Source organism: Ciona robusta, chromosome 9, assembly GCF_009617815.1.
Source record: "Ciona robusta chromosome 9, ASM961781v2".
NCBI classification, from domain to species: Eukaryota; Metazoa; Chordata; class Ascidiacea; order Phlebobranchia; family Cionidae; genus Ciona; species Ciona robusta.
Genome location: NC_143243.1, coordinates 1630496 through 1649742, shown reverse-complemented (window position 1 = coordinate 1649742; position 19247 = coordinate 1630496). Strand labels below are relative to the sequence as shown.

General features: G+C 37.8%; 2 protein-coding genes across 2 annotated transcripts; both read right to left on the bottom strand.

Annotated features, from left to right (window-relative positions):
- Nucleotides 1-282: 282 nt before the first annotated feature.
- LOC149730671 (dopamine receptor D3-like) lies at nucleotides 283-6389 on the bottom strand. Its single transcript, XM_089885049.1, has 9 exons — nucleotides 5863-6389; nucleotides 4638-4965; nucleotides 4203-4297; nucleotides 3718-3877; nucleotides 3030-3170; nucleotides 2614-2740; nucleotides 2209-2347; nucleotides 1318-1474; nucleotides 283-834 (listed from the first exon to the last, which is right to left on the bottom strand). Exons 1-9 carry the CDS (start codon nucleotides 6176-6178, stop codon nucleotides 618-620), a joined length of 1680 nt encoding a protein of 559 aa, XP_089741175.1. The 5' UTR covers nucleotides 6179-6389; the 3' UTR covers nucleotides 283-617.
- A 654-nt stretch (nucleotides 6390-7043) lies between these two features.
- Nucleotides 7044-14978, bottom strand: LOC149730670 (LIM/homeobox protein Lhx9-like). The gene is made up of 6 exons (XM_089885050.1): nucleotides 14821-14978; nucleotides 13966-14144; nucleotides 12304-12502; nucleotides 11491-11611; nucleotides 7913-8097; nucleotides 7044-7774 (listed from the first exon to the last, which is right to left on the bottom strand). Exons 1-6 carry the CDS (start codon nucleotides 14920-14922, stop codon nucleotides 7352-7354), a joined length of 1209 nt encoding a protein of 402 aa, XP_089741176.1. The 5' UTR covers nucleotides 14923-14978; the 3' UTR covers nucleotides 7044-7351.
- Between the last annotated feature and the right edge of the window lie 4269 nt (nucleotides 14979-19247).

Genomic DNA, 19247 nt, shown 5'->3' with positions numbered 1-19247 from the left:
AACGATCACTCAACCGTATCCTTATGATCAACATAGAAATGTTCTACCATTTTTGCTTAATAAAGCAATATACTCTAGTTCGGGGTGGCATTAAAAAAGGAGAAACCCAACAACACAATTCAATAAAACACAATAAACTGAACTAAACAGTTATATTCTATAAGCATTAGAGTATCTATCGTCTAAGTCTGAATTTTATTGGTTTTGTTATAAAGAGCTGCAATTAAACCTAGGCTTTGTGGGCTGTTTTGAGATTTCGGAACCCGGAGATAACACAAAACATGACAGTCGTACCGCAGTTTATTTCACCAACAAAAAGTCCCAACACTTCTACAAAGTCTCATAAACTTAAACTGGCAATGTTATTGCACTGCGTAAAGATAAGGATGGCGGTATAATGACGATTGCTGGGAAAGAAGATAGAAACGTGGAAGTCGGTGAAAATGACTTATATTCGCTTGTATGTTGACGTCTATAGAAAAAAGTTTAGAGAAAACGTAATTTCACACACGTATAACTTGTTTTAAGGGCTCAAACATAAACAACGAAACGACACTTATGCTTGCGAATTGTTCAAAACATGCTGCGCGAAGACTTATTGCCAATTTATAACTTGTCTATTCTGGTAACTTTTGGTTGGACACAGGCGCAGGTTGGAGGAAGGACGTGACACCACCTTTATATTCCACAGAACGCGTAGCTGATCCTTTGGCCAACGATGACCAGTTACCGGTTGAAGTTCGGGAGCGAGAAGCGGAAGTTGCTGCCACACTGGCTTTCCCTGCATTTCGTCTGCGCTCTGCTGTTGTTTGGAACACAGCCCGAAATTGCTGCCTGCAAATTTTTATTCTTGTTACAACATTGTATAGGCTTGGAAAATAAGCTTGTGCAGTAGGGTGAGGTAGCACGGGTCACCTTTAGCATATAATAATATGCTGATCGTGTTTTAGAAACAATTAACTATATACGGTCTATATCGTAAGGATACGGATTTATTATTCTTTGAATGTTCTTTGTTGACTATTCAATGGGAACAGAAAATAGAATGAAAAGGTGTCCCATCTCCCTTCTTCCCACCCTACCACATATAGTTCTTGGTAGAAAAAGGTAAATTAAATTTTATAAGCGGTTTTACGTTCAAGTTTAATACCTAAATAATTGATTTATATATTGTTGTATTCTAGACTATAAAGCCCATGTTTTCGGGGCAAAGTATTGACATTTAACGCTGTGAATATGTGTGTTACAACAAACTATAACATAAGTCATAAGTGAACAAAAATCCTTCTGTGTGCAAATTCCTTCAATTCACCTCACCTGAAGTTTTTGTACCAGAAGTTGTAAATAAAGAAGTTCATTGCACTGTTCATGACAACAAGGTATATTGCTACGTTGTACAACGGACCACTGTTGTTGCAGTTTAATGTCCCATTGAACATTAATCCAGTCACAATGACGTAGGGACAGACACACACTGTGGGAAATGCATAATGGTCATTGTAATTACGTGACATTAACATTGTAGTAATACGCTCTTACCCGTCTGAAGAGTAATATAATGCATTTAAATCTGCATTCATACCCGTTTCTTTGTTAACGGAAAACAGACATAAATTTTGCGGTAACAGTCCGTAATCGACTTTACATTGTTGAATGATATAAATACAAGTATATACGTCACATAAGGTCAGCTATTGAGTATCTGCTGTGCAAAACAGGAAGATGCGTCATTACGAAATTATAATGAATTGACGTAAAAGGTCGGATAAAATTAAATATCAGACGACTTGAATGCTGTCTGTCCAATTCGGCTGATGTTTTGTTGAAACAGCATGCGAGGCGAAGTATAACATTACGTTAATGGGTGACAGGTTCTACGTTATAAGTTCGTATATATACGATGGTGGTGACAGGCGTCAATATGCCATAATTCCGTATCGTCACCTATTACATCTAACAACCGTCGTTGTAGAAGTGCGTTCTTAATTATAAAACACGGCTGTTCTGTTTTTTTTTTCATAATGTATGTTATGGTAGCTTTGACAATCCTTAAGGAAGCATTGTAAGGAAGCCCAAGAACATACACGCCAAACATTGTAGCAGCATCGAGTCTTGAACCCATAAACTCTGGTTTCGTTACGATAGGCGCACTAACCTATATTTGCCACAGTGCCGATGTATCATAAGATACCGTTATAAACTACTCACCAGTGAAAACTCCCACCATTGTAGTTATCATCCTCATAACTCTAGAGTTGACTTTCTTAACCGGGTTGGTGTTGAATTTTCCTTTAATAAAAACTGAGCCAACGCTTTCGAGTCTTTCGCGAGACAGTCGTCCTGGAACCTACAAATGGCATAAATATAAAAAAAATTTAATCACTTTGGATACACTTTATACCTACAAGATATTTTACAAAAGCGGAATGTGAGAAGTATAACGGTAAACGACACACTAAGAAAAAAACAAATGAAATAAACTTGTATTGCTGTAGCAATGTCACCGAAATATGCTTATAAACAAGTAACTAAAGGTGCACATTTTAATAAGAAACGTAGGATAGGAATTGGTAATAGTGTTCTTGCAGCTTAACTGTAAAAAGTTCAACATACGTTAGTATCGTTAGAATTGTTTGAATGGTTGTGTCGCCACTTGGTAGGCAAAGAAAATCCAATTGACGAGGATTTGGTGTTTTCGCCGTAACTCATCTCGGGGCACGTGTCGAGTATCATTTTCAATCTGCGTTATATTGGTATAACGAGTTAGCTGATTTTACTGTTTGAAATAGCTTTACATGTGTGGAAAGTTACGAACGCTGACTGTTATTAAATATATGAAAGGGGGGAGAGATGGGACACCTTTTCGTTCTATTTTCTCGCCCCATTTCGCAGTAAACGAAGTACATTTAAAGATTCATAAAACCGTACCCCCACGACTTCCATAGACCGTTGTTAATTGTTTAAAACACGATCAGGATATCTGAATATTATGTGCTAAAGGTGTCCATTTTTCTCAAAGTACTCTATACCTCTGAGCGGGTTCACTCATATGATTTCCCGCTTTTTTGTTGTTAGTTCTGTAAATCTGACTTCCAAGTTGTCGTCGTACTTCCAAACGTCTCGAAGTGACCACCATCGTAATTATGTTTAGAATTACCACGAGTATGTACCTGTGACGTAACAGGATGTATGTGATGTAATAAGACCATTCAATCGTGGGACAAGAAATAAAAACATATATGCGGAAGTAGTTATGTTGTTGCTTGCTATATGTCGCTAGAAGTATACATTCTATATTTTGAAGTATATTAGGGTGGGGGTAAGATGGGATATGTTTTCAATATCTTTTCTTGTTTGGTAGCAAACGTTTACAGAAATAAATACCCACATATTACTACTTCAAAACACTTCTTAATTGTTAAAATCTGTCTGTTTCTAAGATATTATGTGCTAGCAGAACCAATCGTACACCACAGTACTATAGTATAATTATATATACTATATCGGTATACCAAGAACAAGTAAATTTTACCCCAAAACATTAAAAACGTGGACCATAAATACGGAAAATACATTCAATTAATAAGCACTGTATCTTCACTTAAAATAATGGACAATAACTATATGAACGGAAGTTTAAAATAACTTCACTTTGGGATTATTAAATTGTCCCTACGTTATTTGCTCTCACTCCACTTTTTACCGGAATATACTTACGGGACACCCATGACCAGCAAAGAGAAAAGAGCGATTGCGCCCACTCCATCTGTGCCTGAACCTGCTGAAACTTTGATTTGCATGTAGAAGAATGTGGTGGGGTCCAAAGCGTAGCCGAACTCGGACGAATGGAAAGCTGGTACACATGACACGCCTATGCCTAAAGAATAAAGGTGTTAAAGATTTTAATTTTAAATGTAGTTTTATTCTTTAATTTAGGACTGGTGTATCGCGGTTTAGGTTATTCATTTCCATATGGACGAGGCTTAACTAATGCGGGGCACGCATTGGACTTGCGATTTAGACCGGAGTTGGTCCATTACAATGTCTAAGGAGCTACAAGAGATTAAACATCCGAAAACTACAAAGACCTGAGAAGTTTTACGTTTATTTGTTTAAAACGACCGCTATACTATAGGTCCAAATAAACCACGATCGTTGTTAAAATAGTTATAAAGTATGTTGCTTATAGAAGTATAACTTACCCAGCACCCAAACTGCGCCAATGCATAACCCGAGTCTTCGTTTGGTGAAGTATTTACCAGATCGATGTTGCAAGGGACGAGTAATGGCCAACGCTCTGTGTTAAAACATTGAATTATAGATTTGTTTTTGAATTATAGAAGTATCGTTTTCAGGAATAAAGTACAACATATTCTTGTTATACAAAAACTTATATTCTAAACGACAAATGCTGCAATCTAGTGTCGCTAACAGAATGTCCAAACCCCCAGCAATACAGCAAAACATCGAAAATCCCTATACCTCTTTCCCCCATAAAAATTAAAAAAAAATAGTCAACCGAATAAGTTACGTAATGGTAACTCGTCAACGTGCAGGAGGTGTATAAGACGAAACACCTGTGTTGCAACGTATGAAATTTCCTTCATCCATAAACTTACAGACAACAAACCACCGACCTGTCAAGACTCAGGAGAAGCAAATTATAGATTGATGACGTCACCGACACCACGAGGACGGTACCGAAGAAAACACTTCCCAACGAATTGAGTTGCAAAAACTTGACGGACGCAAGTCCTGTCGGGTCTGGATTTATTCCGTTTGCTTCCCAACGAAACAGTTCCGGGTGTAGCGGTAAGAAAAGTGATGTAACCATGTTGTAAATCGTGGATGGCATAACGAACAGACCAACCAAAAGATCACTGACAGCCAAGGAAACTTTGATGTATCCGTGTCGACGTCTCAACGTGCTGTTGCGTAAGATGATCACGATCACAAGAACGTTAGCTGTCAATAAAACGTGTTATGATTCGAGATATGAAATAAAACATTATAGGTTGTAGTAAAACTATTTGAATCGGATTCGAAATGAGTAAGTTGGTTTAAGATGAAAACCGAGTGTGTTTATATATATATTCAGCAAACCCCATGGTATAACAATGTCATAATCGACTCATATTCAGTGTTAGAACTACCGCGATGGCTATAACTACAAAGTGCGATGCTTTGTAGGCAGCAACAGACTCGTATAGCGTTTCAAAAAGACTTAATGTACACGATGTATTTATATGCACGAGGAAACGCCATTTCCTTTTGTAGGTCGTTTACATACAACCTGATGCAACCTCTATTGAACAAAGTGCATAATGTATAGTCATTTAAAAACATTTGCTCAACCACTTTCCTTGACTTATAGTAGCCCGACAGTGAGCATAGGGTGTACACTGTACATTAACCCAATATCCAAATCAACACATTAAAACAAAGTGCATCCAGGCCTATTAAAAGGCTTGAGGTAAGATGATCTTATTTTTATTTTATCGTCTCGATTAGTAGTAAACCAAGAATTGTTACGAAATTAGATACCCGCGTTCTTACGACTCTAGAAAACTCGATGTCCTAATGGTATCCATCTTACCCCACATAACTATGGTAGGGTGGGGGAAGATGGGACACATTTTCATTCCCCCCTCACGTACCTCATTTTGTAGTAAACTAAAACATTAAAACAAAATTATAAAACCGTATCCTCACGACCCCTATAGACCGTTGTTTATTGTTTGAAACACGATCTGATTATTTGAATATTATGTGCTAAAGGTGTCCCGTCTTCCCCCATCCTACCATATATTACTTGAACATTAGTTGCCAACTGAAATCCAAACAAGTAACCAACGAACTTACTCAACACAATCATCAAAGATAGAAGAGCCATCCCCAACAAAATCAACGTAACTGCTGTTCGGTCGCAACTCTCACAATCAATGGGTGCTTGGAGGGGATTCCCACAACCCAGTGGGTTACAAGGGGGGAAGGGGGCGCAAAGCTCGGTCACGGTTCGGTAGGTGGGGGTAGGTAAAGTCCCGTTTAATGTTGAGTTCGTATATAACGATGGAAATAAGTCCCACACGTTGACTTCTTTTACCTTCAAGCCAGGTTTAATTGCAAACACTCTCCCCTCGACGCCTGTTGGCCCATCGGGTAATGACGTAGTCGTCATGCTTCAATGATTCGATTACACCTCATAAAAGTCCAAGATAAAAATTCAAACTAATAATCTAACTTTAAACTATTAAACCAATCCTGAAAACAAGTTGTTACATTTTAAGATTCATACATCTCTAGTACGCAGCAACTGTTTGTGCTCTACTACAAAAGTCGATTTGCTTCTGTTTACTGCCTTCATTCAGTACGTAACTGAAATGCTCTAACCGTGGCTCCACTGCACTGCTTACTCTACACTAATAATCCACGACCTCACACCGTTGTGCCTGATAACAACACAAAGTGACAATTACTGATTAAGTTGCAACAGCTGTTAATGTCAGCGGCGCAAGAATCGAATGAAGAGACGCGCGTTATACGCAGTGGCGCACACCGGATACTGCGCAACAATGACTTATTTCCATTTCCGGCGTAGTCGGGCGCATAGAAAAGCGCTCTAAGGTGATACAGCATAGGTTGTGGCGCAGCGCTTGTTTTGCAACTGCGCTAATTATAGAGCGTTGTATGTTAAGCAGAAATACAGGGAGAGGGGATTCAGAACAATCAACAGTAAACAAACTGGTTAGATCTACGTAGGAATAAACGAGGAAACGATATATAGATATAAAGCTTACGAACCCCTATAACCCGTTATAAACTACCACCACCGCTGTATTTAACTATAAAGAGCAAATAAATCATAAACTACCATTTTAAACTATTTTGCTCATATTTTCGTAGATTAATTTTACTCGTATATTAAACTCAAGGTACGTTGCTTCTCGTCGCTAACGGTTATAAAACCTACGGTTCTTATGGCATTGGATGGATACGATGCCAACTGATTTGTCTTTAAATAGTTTTCTAAACAAACTGCTCTCTACCGACATCCAGTGTTTTTTTATTCGTGTTTAACAGGTGGTGATGACGTCATGTGTCGTGCGACAGATTGGACGACAATAGAAATATAAAAACAAGAACGTGGACGGCATAGTAAACACTGTGACGTAATAATAGCGAAAGTACAACGGAACATGGCTACAGAACAGTGTGGTGATGACGTAGGCAGTGACGTAACATCGATCAATTAACAACCCCTTTAAGATCGTGTGTCTGTGACGTCAAAGTAATGCCATAGAACAACCCTGCTGTGACGTAAAATCGACGTCACAGGGTGAATAAATATGATTTATAAACTGCATGGCGAGGTCATAGCTGACTGGACCGATTCAAGCGTGGATGACAATGCTGACGTAGTTGATATGGTGGATAGTGATGTCATAGAGCCTATATACTGGGCATCCGAGTAAGGGGGTTGGGGGTAGATAGGGCTCACTTGCGCCGTTGGTGGTTGTGTGTTGGGGAAATTAGGGGAGCGGGTGTCTGTCACGTCATCACAGCTACTTGTGACGTCATAAAGGTATGCGTCCGAGCCCGGGGAAGTCCCAATGCTCGAAGTTATCGAATCAGAGCAGTTGGAATCTTGTTGAGTGGTGACGTCATTTTCAGACTTCGTGACGTCACTACCACTACCTTTGGTGAAACTCTGGTTAGTTGTTTTGTTCTGGGCTCGACCTCGTCGGTACTTTGCTCGAGCATTCTGAAACCAAACCTGTAGAAAAAGTAAATAGTTAACATCTTACTAGTTTAAACAGGCAAATGGTTCTTTATATTTCCAGTGTATAATTTAGTTGTTATCAACCTGTGACCTGATCTTTCAAACTTATATTCGTTAGAGCAATAACATTACCTGTAAAACTCTCTTTGTCAGTCCAGTTTCTTGAGCCAACTGCTTTAAATCCTTCGCATCTGGGTTGTGATTTTGGTGGAAGTAAGCTTTCATTGCTCGTAGTTGGTGATGCTTGAAGCTTGTGCGCATGCGCTTCGATTTATGGGGCGGAAAATTCATCCGCTCGGTGTCGCTGCGGATCTCCTCTGAAAAAGTGAGTGACGTCAGAAAAAGAGCTTTTTGAATATTTGATCGATTGAACACGGAATTTGAAGAAAATACAACGAGTTTCATTATACTTGAATTTTTTACTTTTTTGATGTCATGTATTCAATCAATATGTGTCTCATAGGTTAATGTTAAAACGTATATAGTATGGTGGGGAAGATGGGACACCTTTAGCACATAATATCCAAATATCCTAACCGTGTTTTAAACAATTAACAACGGTTTATGGGAGTCGTGAGGATACGGTTTTATAATTCTTTGAAGTTCTTTGTTTACTACCAAATATAGTTTAAATGAAAATATGTCCATCTTCCCCCACCCTACATAACTGAATGCTTGATATAAACTGTATAGAATACAGTAGCTGACAAGACTTATAACTCCAATGAGAGGCAAAGCCAATGAGATCTTACAAAAAATAAACGATTTACAAGAAAATTGAAAACAAATACAGGTATACAGCGCTATAAAACACGAATTTTTAATTGTTTTATAAAATGCACCATTCCTGTATACAGGTTCCAATTATATTTTACCCGAAAACGGACAAGGGTCATGCGATTTTTAATTGGGCTGCGTACGAAAGTCAAATCGATACATTTCTATTTCTGCCTATAATAAAAATACGAATACGCCAATCATTTTCTGAGAAATACTAAATTAATTAAACCCCGGGTTATACAACATGCGATTTCTCATCCGGTTAACAAATTATTTGGGTGTTTTTAATAATATACGCCAACTAAATTTAAAGAAACCTAAAAGCAATTAAAATTGTGATCAGGTTTTTAAAAATGATTGCGAGATGGCTGATTTAAGTATATATGCGGGCTTATTTCGACCTCACGAAACGAAGACATGTACATTTAATAGTATATAGTATAGGATGAGGAAAGATGGGGCACCTTTTAATGCCATTTCCTTGTCCCAGATGGTAGTAAACAAAAAACATTCAAAAAACTATAAACCCGACCAACATGGACCGTTTTTAATTGTTTAAAATTTGATCAGGATATTTGGATGGTATATGTGCTAAAGGTGTTCCACCTTCTCCTCCCCCCATAGTACTATACATGGCAGTTGAAGACTATAATTGTGCGTTTATTGACTGTTTCCGAGGAAGAGCTTAAAAAAGTAGTTTCAGTTACTGCTTAAGAATCTCTGAGATTTAAAAATAAAAAAAGTCGCAATCAAAAAGTGCCAACCATTTAGTTTATTAATTGATTTTGTTCTTTGGCGCAAAACGGTAAGGCATCAAAGTTAACCATATGTACAGGTATATGAGTATTGATTCTGGTCCTTTTTTTATTTAAATATATACACTGAATTATACTCATAAAAGACGATGCCTTAGTAAGTAATAATGCGCTTTGTTTTTTCGCTATTTTTTAAAAAAATATTACATTTCATTATCAGCAATGAAAACCGATGTAATATTAAAAAGTTAAGTATAATAATTCCAATGTTGGTAAAGTAAATTGTGTGACCAGTAATGGCGGCCGGCACTTTCCCATTTGATTGGCAGATAGTTTTAGCTCTACGGATTGTATTTTTACAGTGCTCATGCGTTCAAGTGGCGTATCCCATATGCTGGTGTAGGGACGAGTGTAAGATTGGATTTAGTCATAAACCGACAAGTGACAACCTTAACTGGAAGTGGTGTTTTACAGGGAGGTCGTGGGGGAAATGGACAGCAGAGAACCGAACGTCCGTTAGGAAATGTTTGTCGCATAAATGTTTTGATGGCATGTCAAAAAACACATTTAAAGTGTTTAATACTTGAAGTACGGTTTCTTGTAAAACTTCAACTTTTAACTAAAATTCATTCTTTTTAACCATTTATATACAACTTTTTTTTCGAAAAAAAAGTTGTATATAAATGGTCGGTTCGAAAAAAAAAGTAACATAAAAACATTTTAAAATGCTTTTTTAACGTATTTTTATTATCTGTGAGTGTGTTTTTTTTTCTGTACAATTCTCCCATTTGTATTTTTGCATATATATTTATACTTTGCTATCGAATTTTGATTGACAGGTGGGCTGCTGGGTATGGGAGGTGGCGTGACGCAGTTTCCGATCACTACATGACGAGCAGCTGTCGCTGATATTCAAGAAATGGCGCCGTAAAAATAATTGGCAGGTTACAGGGACAAGCGGATTGGAGAAAATGAACGGGCGGGAGGCTGCAGCCACTCGAATATGTGGCAAGCCTGTAAGACAAGGAGACATGTCGTCTTAGAGAAGTCAGTAACGAGACACTGACCACTCTGGTCAAGTCGATCGGTTGACCTCAGAGTTGTGGGGAATGGACGAGTTACAACAAACAAACAATGTATGGACATTTACTTAGCTGCGCGTTCCCACGCATTTCACGCGGGCGGTCACCCCTTTACTCTGACCTCAACCAGTAAAGGACTATTTTTAATCAACCGTGCTTAATAACGAGTCCGACGCTGTTTAGGTATAAATAAATGACGATTTGCAGCGGTAATGGATATATACAGCGAACGTAAGTTTGTCTTAAATTAAAAAAAAACACTAAAAAGCTTTTTAGTTTTAGACTGTATTTTAACCGCAAGAGTTGCTATTTTAACTAAATTTGACTCAGAAAAAAATCGCAAGCAATAAAAACATTTTTTGCAAGCGATAAAAATGTATTTTTTAAAAGCGATAAAATGGAAGATTACGTAGGTAAATTTACGTGCTACTCAATTGACTTCCAACTTTAACTAAAATGCCCAATAATTTTAGTAATTTGGCAAACATTTCGATTATGTTTGTTGTTTGTAGACAAAGATCCCCCGTCTTACACGGCGATAATCTGATAATAAGAGATCGTATGACTGAAGTTGGAGACACGAGCCTGCCATGCTCTGTTGGGTAGAGCTAATATTTGCCAAGCGTGCTCCTATTTGAGCAAGGATTGTCTCTGTCATCGCCTTAGCGCCGGCCATGGCACCGGGTAAACTTTAGATACGGAAAGTTAAAACGCGGTGATGAAATATTTCCCGGAATAAAAATGATCGCCCGGGTTTCGTTGGTTTGTGACACTTACCAAGCGAAACGGAAACCTTTGCTTTCCGCGTCATTGATCTCTATTTTTCAACGCGAAAAGGTGTGTAAATAAATCCCTATCGAGCGGAATGACGTCACAGAATGCTGACGGCAAACGAACAATACCCTGCCGCGTTTTGAACAGCACAGCGGGGTGCATATGTTGCGAAACAAAGGGGTCTATGACGAACAGACTTAAGGTCTTACCAGCAGGTGGTGTTCCAACCAAATTTATCGACAAATTTTGCAAAAGACTTTTAGACAAGGTAAACAGCTTAAACCGGACGGAAACAATATAGGTATGACGTATAAGCCACCTGTGACGTAATTGACAGCCATTCCTCCGATCGAATCCAGGTGTGATGACGTCATGATTGCCTTTCTCTTTTTTGGTCTACCCGGTTTGTGGAGGTTGATGTCAAAGTACTCAGAAGACGACTGTCGAAAATTAAAAATTTTAAATTTGTTTGTTTAAACTTAACTAACGGTTATTTATGGTAAACATACATATAAAGTCGGAACAGAATACATGTGCAGAATTTTTCTGTATCATTTTCCAGATGTTTTAAATGGCGACATAGTACATTCTTAGAAATATAAAAGCGCACAAGGCACACCAGTGAATATACCACCCACGTTGAATAAAAATAAAATATAAAACTAAAATATATATTGAATAAGTCACCACGCATACGATATACAATACCTGCTTTGAATGCATTTTTTCCATTTATTTTTTTAAGCGCACATAAAGCACATACATACATATATACCAGGTGTATTAGCAAAAGTTGTAACTAAATTAGGCAGATATTTTAAAAACAGTATATTGATATCCCATTTAGAACAGACAAGAAAAAACTCGCCACTAAAACCCATATTCTAATTGGCAAACTGTATTTACCCCACTTGTCTAGCACTCGTATGCTGCTTTATATATAAATAAAAAACGAATTTTACATCGGTAAACTTAAACATGGAACAAATTCAACTATTCTGGCCCTTATCTCTCAGACCTACACCAGCAATACACTTCCGTACAATTCGAAGATTATAAAACGCCGATTAGCCCAAAAAGTTTCGAAACCCATACATCCGGCCAATATATATCAAATAAATTGAACAGTTACCTCTCTCTCGCAGCAATCCATGCACACGAGGTTCGGAGCAACCTCAACGAATTCCTGGCCCGTCGTGAAAGGTCGTTGGCATGAACAGCATGAAAAGCATTTGTAGTTGGCGTGATACACACGATCGTGAACCCGCATGACGAGTTCGTGAGGTTCAATAAACACACCGCAGTGAGTGCATAATTGTGATCCGAATAACCTGAACAGTTTCATAGTTTATTACGATGCACAACATTATATTTCAAATATAGTCCTGTGGGGTAAGATGGGATACCGTTAGCACCTAAATCTCATATTTCCTAATCGCGTTTCACACAATTACCAACATTTTTTCATATGCAGATAGACAATTCTGTGAATTTTCTTTGTTTAGTTCCAAATGAGATAATAAAATGGAATGAAAATATGTCTAAAAACCAAACGCGCCTGTACAGTCGCTAACAGGATTTAAAAAAAATAAATATATCAAATACTTTCTTTTGTACTATATACATAGATAAGTATTCAACTTAATACCAACCGTATATACAGCACACACCCGCATACTTACGAATGAACAAGTGTACGCGTTTTACTTCGCGTTTGAAGAGACTGATGATGATGCCATTTTACGCGAAGTATACATCTGCTATTGTTACGTATTTGGTTTTGTTTGTTACGTATTTTGTAGCACTTGATCACTTCACTTCGGTATAAATAAACTGTTGGTTCTATTTACTAAACTATAACTTTCACCAAAACTGGCTAATCTAAGTATACCTACACGTTGGGTAAGATGGGACACTTTTTCATTCTATTTTTCTCGTCCTATGTAGAAAACAAGGAACATTCAAGGAAACATAAAGCCGTATCCTCACGACTCACATAGACCGTTGTTAATTGTTTAAAACACAATCAGGATATTTAGATATTATTTGCTAACAGCTAAGGTGTCCCACCTTCCCCCAACCTACTATATAACTTGTTACAAACCAACAGTACTAAATCAACCAAACACAGCAGACGATAGGAACTACTGAAAGCGTGGCGCGTAGTAATTAACATACTCGAAGAACATCTAAGATTAATGATTTATATGCACAGCCGTGTCTGGAGGTAGGAAAGCAATAAGTGTTTTCTCACTTGAATTTAAAATAAAAAGTTTACGAAAAGCCTGACATTCGGTATGTTTCATTTAAAACAAAAATTGAAATAGTATAAAAAATTATAATAAACAAATTTTATATATTGCATCTATAATATGTTTTCGGTATAAAAAAACGTGTAAAAAAGGGAGAACACGAAGTCAGTTTCAATACAAACACGACAGTGAATATGTAATTATCATATACGCATTATAACTTCTGACATCACTGAGGATGGCGTATCGTTTGAAATAACGACACGCGTATCATACAGTAGGCTGGGGAAAGATGGGACACATTTTCATTTTGTTTACTCGCCTCATTTGGTAATAAACAAAAAAAAAATTCAAAGATTTACAACATTATATCCTCATGACTTCCGTATAGACCGCTGTTAATTATTTAAAACACGATTAGGTTATTCGGATATTATGTGATGTTGTGCCGTTTTCCCCACAGTACTATAAATATTATATTCACAGCAAGAGTGTCGTGATCGTAATAAAACTGCCCAAAATAAATATAATTTTATCCTAACCTTTTGTAATCGTTGCGACAATACACCCTTGTGTCTTTCACAAAGCATGTTCGGGAATTATCGAGAGGTTGTGCGCATGCGCAGCATTTGAGACATCCCATGTGCCAGTAACTGTCCTCCACGAATAAATATGAACGATCCAGTATTACTTGGTGGCATCCGGCGCACTTTTGAACAAACTGGAAAATAATTATATAAATTAATATTAATAAAAGTATTGAATAGGGTTTTTAGGTTTACGGATAAATCTATTTTTTTTATGAAATAGAAAGGTCTTTGTAACATATTTAAACTCAATACATCATAGCAGCAGATTTAATAACAGATATAAAATTTAATACAATTACAAAATATATCAACAAAGTTGAATAAACATTGTATAACATAAAAAGTCAGCTTTATTTTATTTGCACGCATCTAAATCTGAATACACCAAAACGTTAAACCTAGGGCTCACGGACGAAACATATATATCCTGTTAATACGTTGTGTGAAACATGACACCCATGTTACAACACAGTAGTATGTTTCACTTCACAAAGAAGATATTTATAGAAATGAGTGACGAATAAATTTAAAGTAAAATACATTATAAATAAAGTACTGTGGGGTAAGATGGGTAAGGTTATAGCACATAATATCCCACATTTATTAATCGTGAATTTACTAATGCTCTTTTAGAGTATAGTGTTAATACAATTATATAATTCTGTAAATATTCTTTGTTTTCTACCAAACTGAACGATAAAAAAAGAATCATCTTATAAGATGAGAAATGCATATGTCGTACACCACAACGTAGTTTAGTATTTTAATAAGCGTATACGTAAGATATTGTCACGTTGTGTATGTTACCTTTCCTTCGTACGAGTTGCTTGGAGAAGTAGGAAAGAACGGAGTATATAGAAGTGCTGGGCTGTTTGCATCAACTTGTGTTGAGCAGATATCGGTTTGCATTTTGCTTTATTACCGCCTTACCCTGCGAATAAAATATAATTAGTTTTGTGATCGAGACATTGAGTGGTACAGACGCGGGGATTTGATGCCGCGTACCCGGTAGGAAGCACCCCGATGCTCCCCAGGTCAACGCTCGATTTACAAAATGGCTGTCGCAGCTGGAGGTATACGATTTAATAAGTATTTCTGAACGAAAATCATTTTCGTAATCGTTACCTCACCGATTTCTCATTCGCCTGCGTTCTATTTTAAATCAATCCATCTAAAAGTTAATTCGAATTCCCAAAAAATTTAAAGTCTATTTCAAACGCAAAAATTACTTGGCGAAAAGACGCTGAAACCACTAATTTCTTGAATACATATCCAGAACAAAAGGCGAGCCGACTGCACGTTTAGAAATATTCAAGCTGGCGGGTTAACCCATGCAATGACCATGGAACAGCCAGGTTGGTATTACCATATGAAATGCTCTCGTATTTCTGCCGGTTCGAGCTAACGTTACGACTTGTTGCTACCGGAAAACGAATAATACTTGTGTATTATGAAGATAGAACTACTTTATAAATAAAGTTGCAACCCTTTTTCTGAAAAATACGTCAATAGCAAATATTTTCTATACAGCGCATACTTATTATTAAGCCTAATATGGGCGCACAAACCTGGTGAGCTCATACTTTATGCTACAACACACAACTATAGAGAAAATGTTTGATTTGAAATTTACAGATTCGATATTTATATATTAACTTTTATAATTTCATAACCTTTTCTACATACGTTCTATCAGCGCTCACATTACGCTTTTAATCTTAAAATTCCCATAATCAGCAATACATACGACTAAGCCATTATTGTGTGACAACTTACCAAAAACGACTATCAATTAACTAGGCATATTCGGGGGGTTCACAGTTATACACAAGCTGCCATGTGGTAAAAAATATTAGATTTTTATAGAGTAAGATCATCGGCCGCAAAAACAGTTATTAATGTGATCGCTTCTTCAACTTATTTCCGCCATACAATACAAATAAACAATCGACAATTCAACACCAACATTGAATGCTATGCGGCAATTGGTATTCTAGCGATCTTACCTAAGCTTATTTCAATTCTACCTGCAAACAGTAATTTAATCTCAAGAAATACTAATTCTAATCGGTTCACCTAAACCTATATTGGGAATTTTATACCGATTTAAAACCAAACCTAAACTCAGCACAAGATTGTCTAACCGGCTTTTCCCCTGAAAGGATTATTAATAACTGCACGGGGCATGCATGAAAAAACGTTGTAAAAATTTCAACACAGCAACTCGATACCATTCTACCTCACCCCTGGCTCCTACAAAGCTCAAACTGGCGGCGCTGCATATACGAGGATCGTGTTCAACCACAGGGCAAGAAGAAAGCCGAGGCCCGATGCGGATTGCACCGGATTAATGCGGAGTAAGCTGGGATCGGCTTTGGGGTATTTAAATCGTCGTTGTGCAAAAAAATACTGCGAGCATGGAATATTCAGGTGTTCGGGGCTTTATCTTTGAGGCATTTTTACGATTCTCTCGAAATTTAATCGAGCACGAGCTCCATGGTTGAATGGGAATATGTCACGAGCATGGGTTAAGTTACGACGCCCAACGAAATGCCTCACACCGTCATTCTGCCGCGGTGGGTGCCCTGCTCGACCTGGACCCCATACTGCGTACACTGACTGTCAACAACTTTTTGTAATCGCACTCCATTATATTGACCGTGGCGTCTATTGGGCGTTACTAATCCGACGAATTAACACTTTACAACTTGCCCCGTGAACCATCAATCACAGATACACACCTCGCCTTCAAACGAAACTGAAAATCAAAAGGCGAAATGCTCTGAGACTGCTGCGTCCCGTCTGCGGTTAGGCGGATGCCTGGGGAGTCCCTGGACAGCTTTACCACGCAAGATTTCATTCAGCGTTATCCATCATTGTTTATGTCTTAATCCATCGCGGAACGCTTAACCCAAGCTCAACTATACTACTGGGTTATGAAGCTGTAAGAAAGTGTTTTTGCATTTGTTGCGCAGTTCACCCGCTGTACTCCAACTCGCGCGGAGCTTTCGTAGTTAAAAGGCGCAAACGATACATCGGCGAGCCTCCCGTATTGTCTTAGCGATTGTGAAATCGAAGTCGGAACAATCGTGGCTCAATGAGATCGCATTGTCCTGATCATGTTGGACACGAGGGCTCTTTCACGCTCGATTGAACTCGCCAAATATTTGGCGAAAACGTGCGAATTTAAAAACAACAGAGGCTACCGTTTTTGTGATTTTAGCTCGAGTAGCACTCGAAGCTGGTCGCGAAGCGCGAGTGACTTACGCCGACGTTTTACCAGCCGCTACCGACACTGTAATACAATTGACCCGGGAATAAGGACGGTAGGGGGCGGGAGGTCTCATTCAAGATTCGAAGATTACAAGACTACTTGAGCTCTGTTATTGCTTGTCTTCGTTGGCATCGGATGGGAAACGTAAGAGCTTCTTGATATCGGGAATTCTCGAGAGCTAAGTTAAGATAAGCGACTGTGTATCACTTAGAAATTGTACAAGTGTACAAGAGAATTGACTGAATTCAAATTGTTCAAATGAAATTATAAGTCGTATTGAAAACAAAAGAAACAAAATGCAATAAAATACGCTTTGGTCAACTTAACGAGTTGCTTGCAAATATGTTATTAAAATATAAACCATTCAAAACGATATATAATATATATGTTAATTAATAATTACACTTTTCATAATGATTAAAACGGAAGGCTTATCGCCAAAATAGTTATTTTGGATAAACTTTCAAAAATCATAATTTTGAGTTGTATAAACACTCTGGCACTTTATTTACGAGGTTTCATTTAAAACTTAACCAAGAAAGAAGGGACTTGTATTGTGGGTGTCGCGAGTGAGTCGTAACATTAAATTTATCGTGTTAAATATTCGGGAGGGGGAATATGGGACACCTTTGACACATAATATCTAAACATCCTTACCATGTTTTAAACAATTAATAGCCGTCTATGGAAGTCGTGAGAATATCGGTTTTATAATTTTTTGAATATTCTTTGTTTACTACCAAGTGCTACAATAAAAAAGAAAGAAAAAGTGTCCCATCTTCCCCACAGCACCCTACTATATGGTAGGCTATGCATGGACTACTCAAAAAGAAAAAAATGAATCTATTCAAAATGTCGCGACCCGATACGAAGTGAAATATGTGGATTGTACCAGCAAGACCACACGCATGTCACTGTAATTGGAATAACTTTCGCTACTGTTTGTTTTTCCACGCAAGCAAAAAATACTTTGTTTTTAAACAAGCGGTATTCACATTGATAAATTGTAAACGTTCATTAGGAACCGAACACCGATCGACGCCAGTTTTTTTGCTCCGTACGAGATAAAACACCTGCTTACAAATGGTGCGGGCTTCACTAAACTAACACAAATGCCCTTTTTGGGTATTCGACACTAAGTCATGGATTATAGAAAGATTTGAATCAAACTAATTAACACCACTGTCCAACCCCCGGGATTTAAATCTGCTATATCAATGGTTTCTTCACAATCGATGGATTTACACGACGCGTGCTTCGTATTCCCAAGTCGCTGCATAACACTACTCTCAAAGGCATAAGGTAATATTCACTCTACCAACAGATGTAATAACTCAAAGGACCCAAATTTTATCGCCGCCAATGGTTTATTTTGCCATTTGTAATAAACTATGCTCACGCAGTGTTGGTACAACATGTCAACTTGATCGAAATGTTATTTTTAGATTACGATAAAGGTAGCCGAAGCGGTAATAAAACAACTGACTTATCAGTACAAGCGACAGTGAATAACTTTTAATTTATTCGCAAACGATAAAGTAGCTTCCCACAGCTGCCTTTGCTTATGAGTAATATTCGAAAACCGTCTGGACAGCCCGTAATGCCCAATCACCCTCTCCCATTCCGTCATTACTTGTTTAGATTCGGCATGGGAAAAATTCCCGACAGTGACATTGATCCAAAATATTTTCCAAACACAGTTTTCCTCCTCCCAACTCCGCACAACTTTGGCTTGGCATCAGACACGACATCGCTTCCTTATCGCATTTCCAGAAGTCTTATGTTTGGGAACCGGCAAATCGTTTATCGGAATTCCAACAGTTGCAAAAAAACGACGCACCTGTTTTGTATTTCATGGAATAACACCCCATGCTCCGTTCACGACCTGCCTAATTAAAACCAATGCAATGTGGCAAGAGGGGGCAACGGATCGATATAAGGAACGTGTTTCTAAAATACG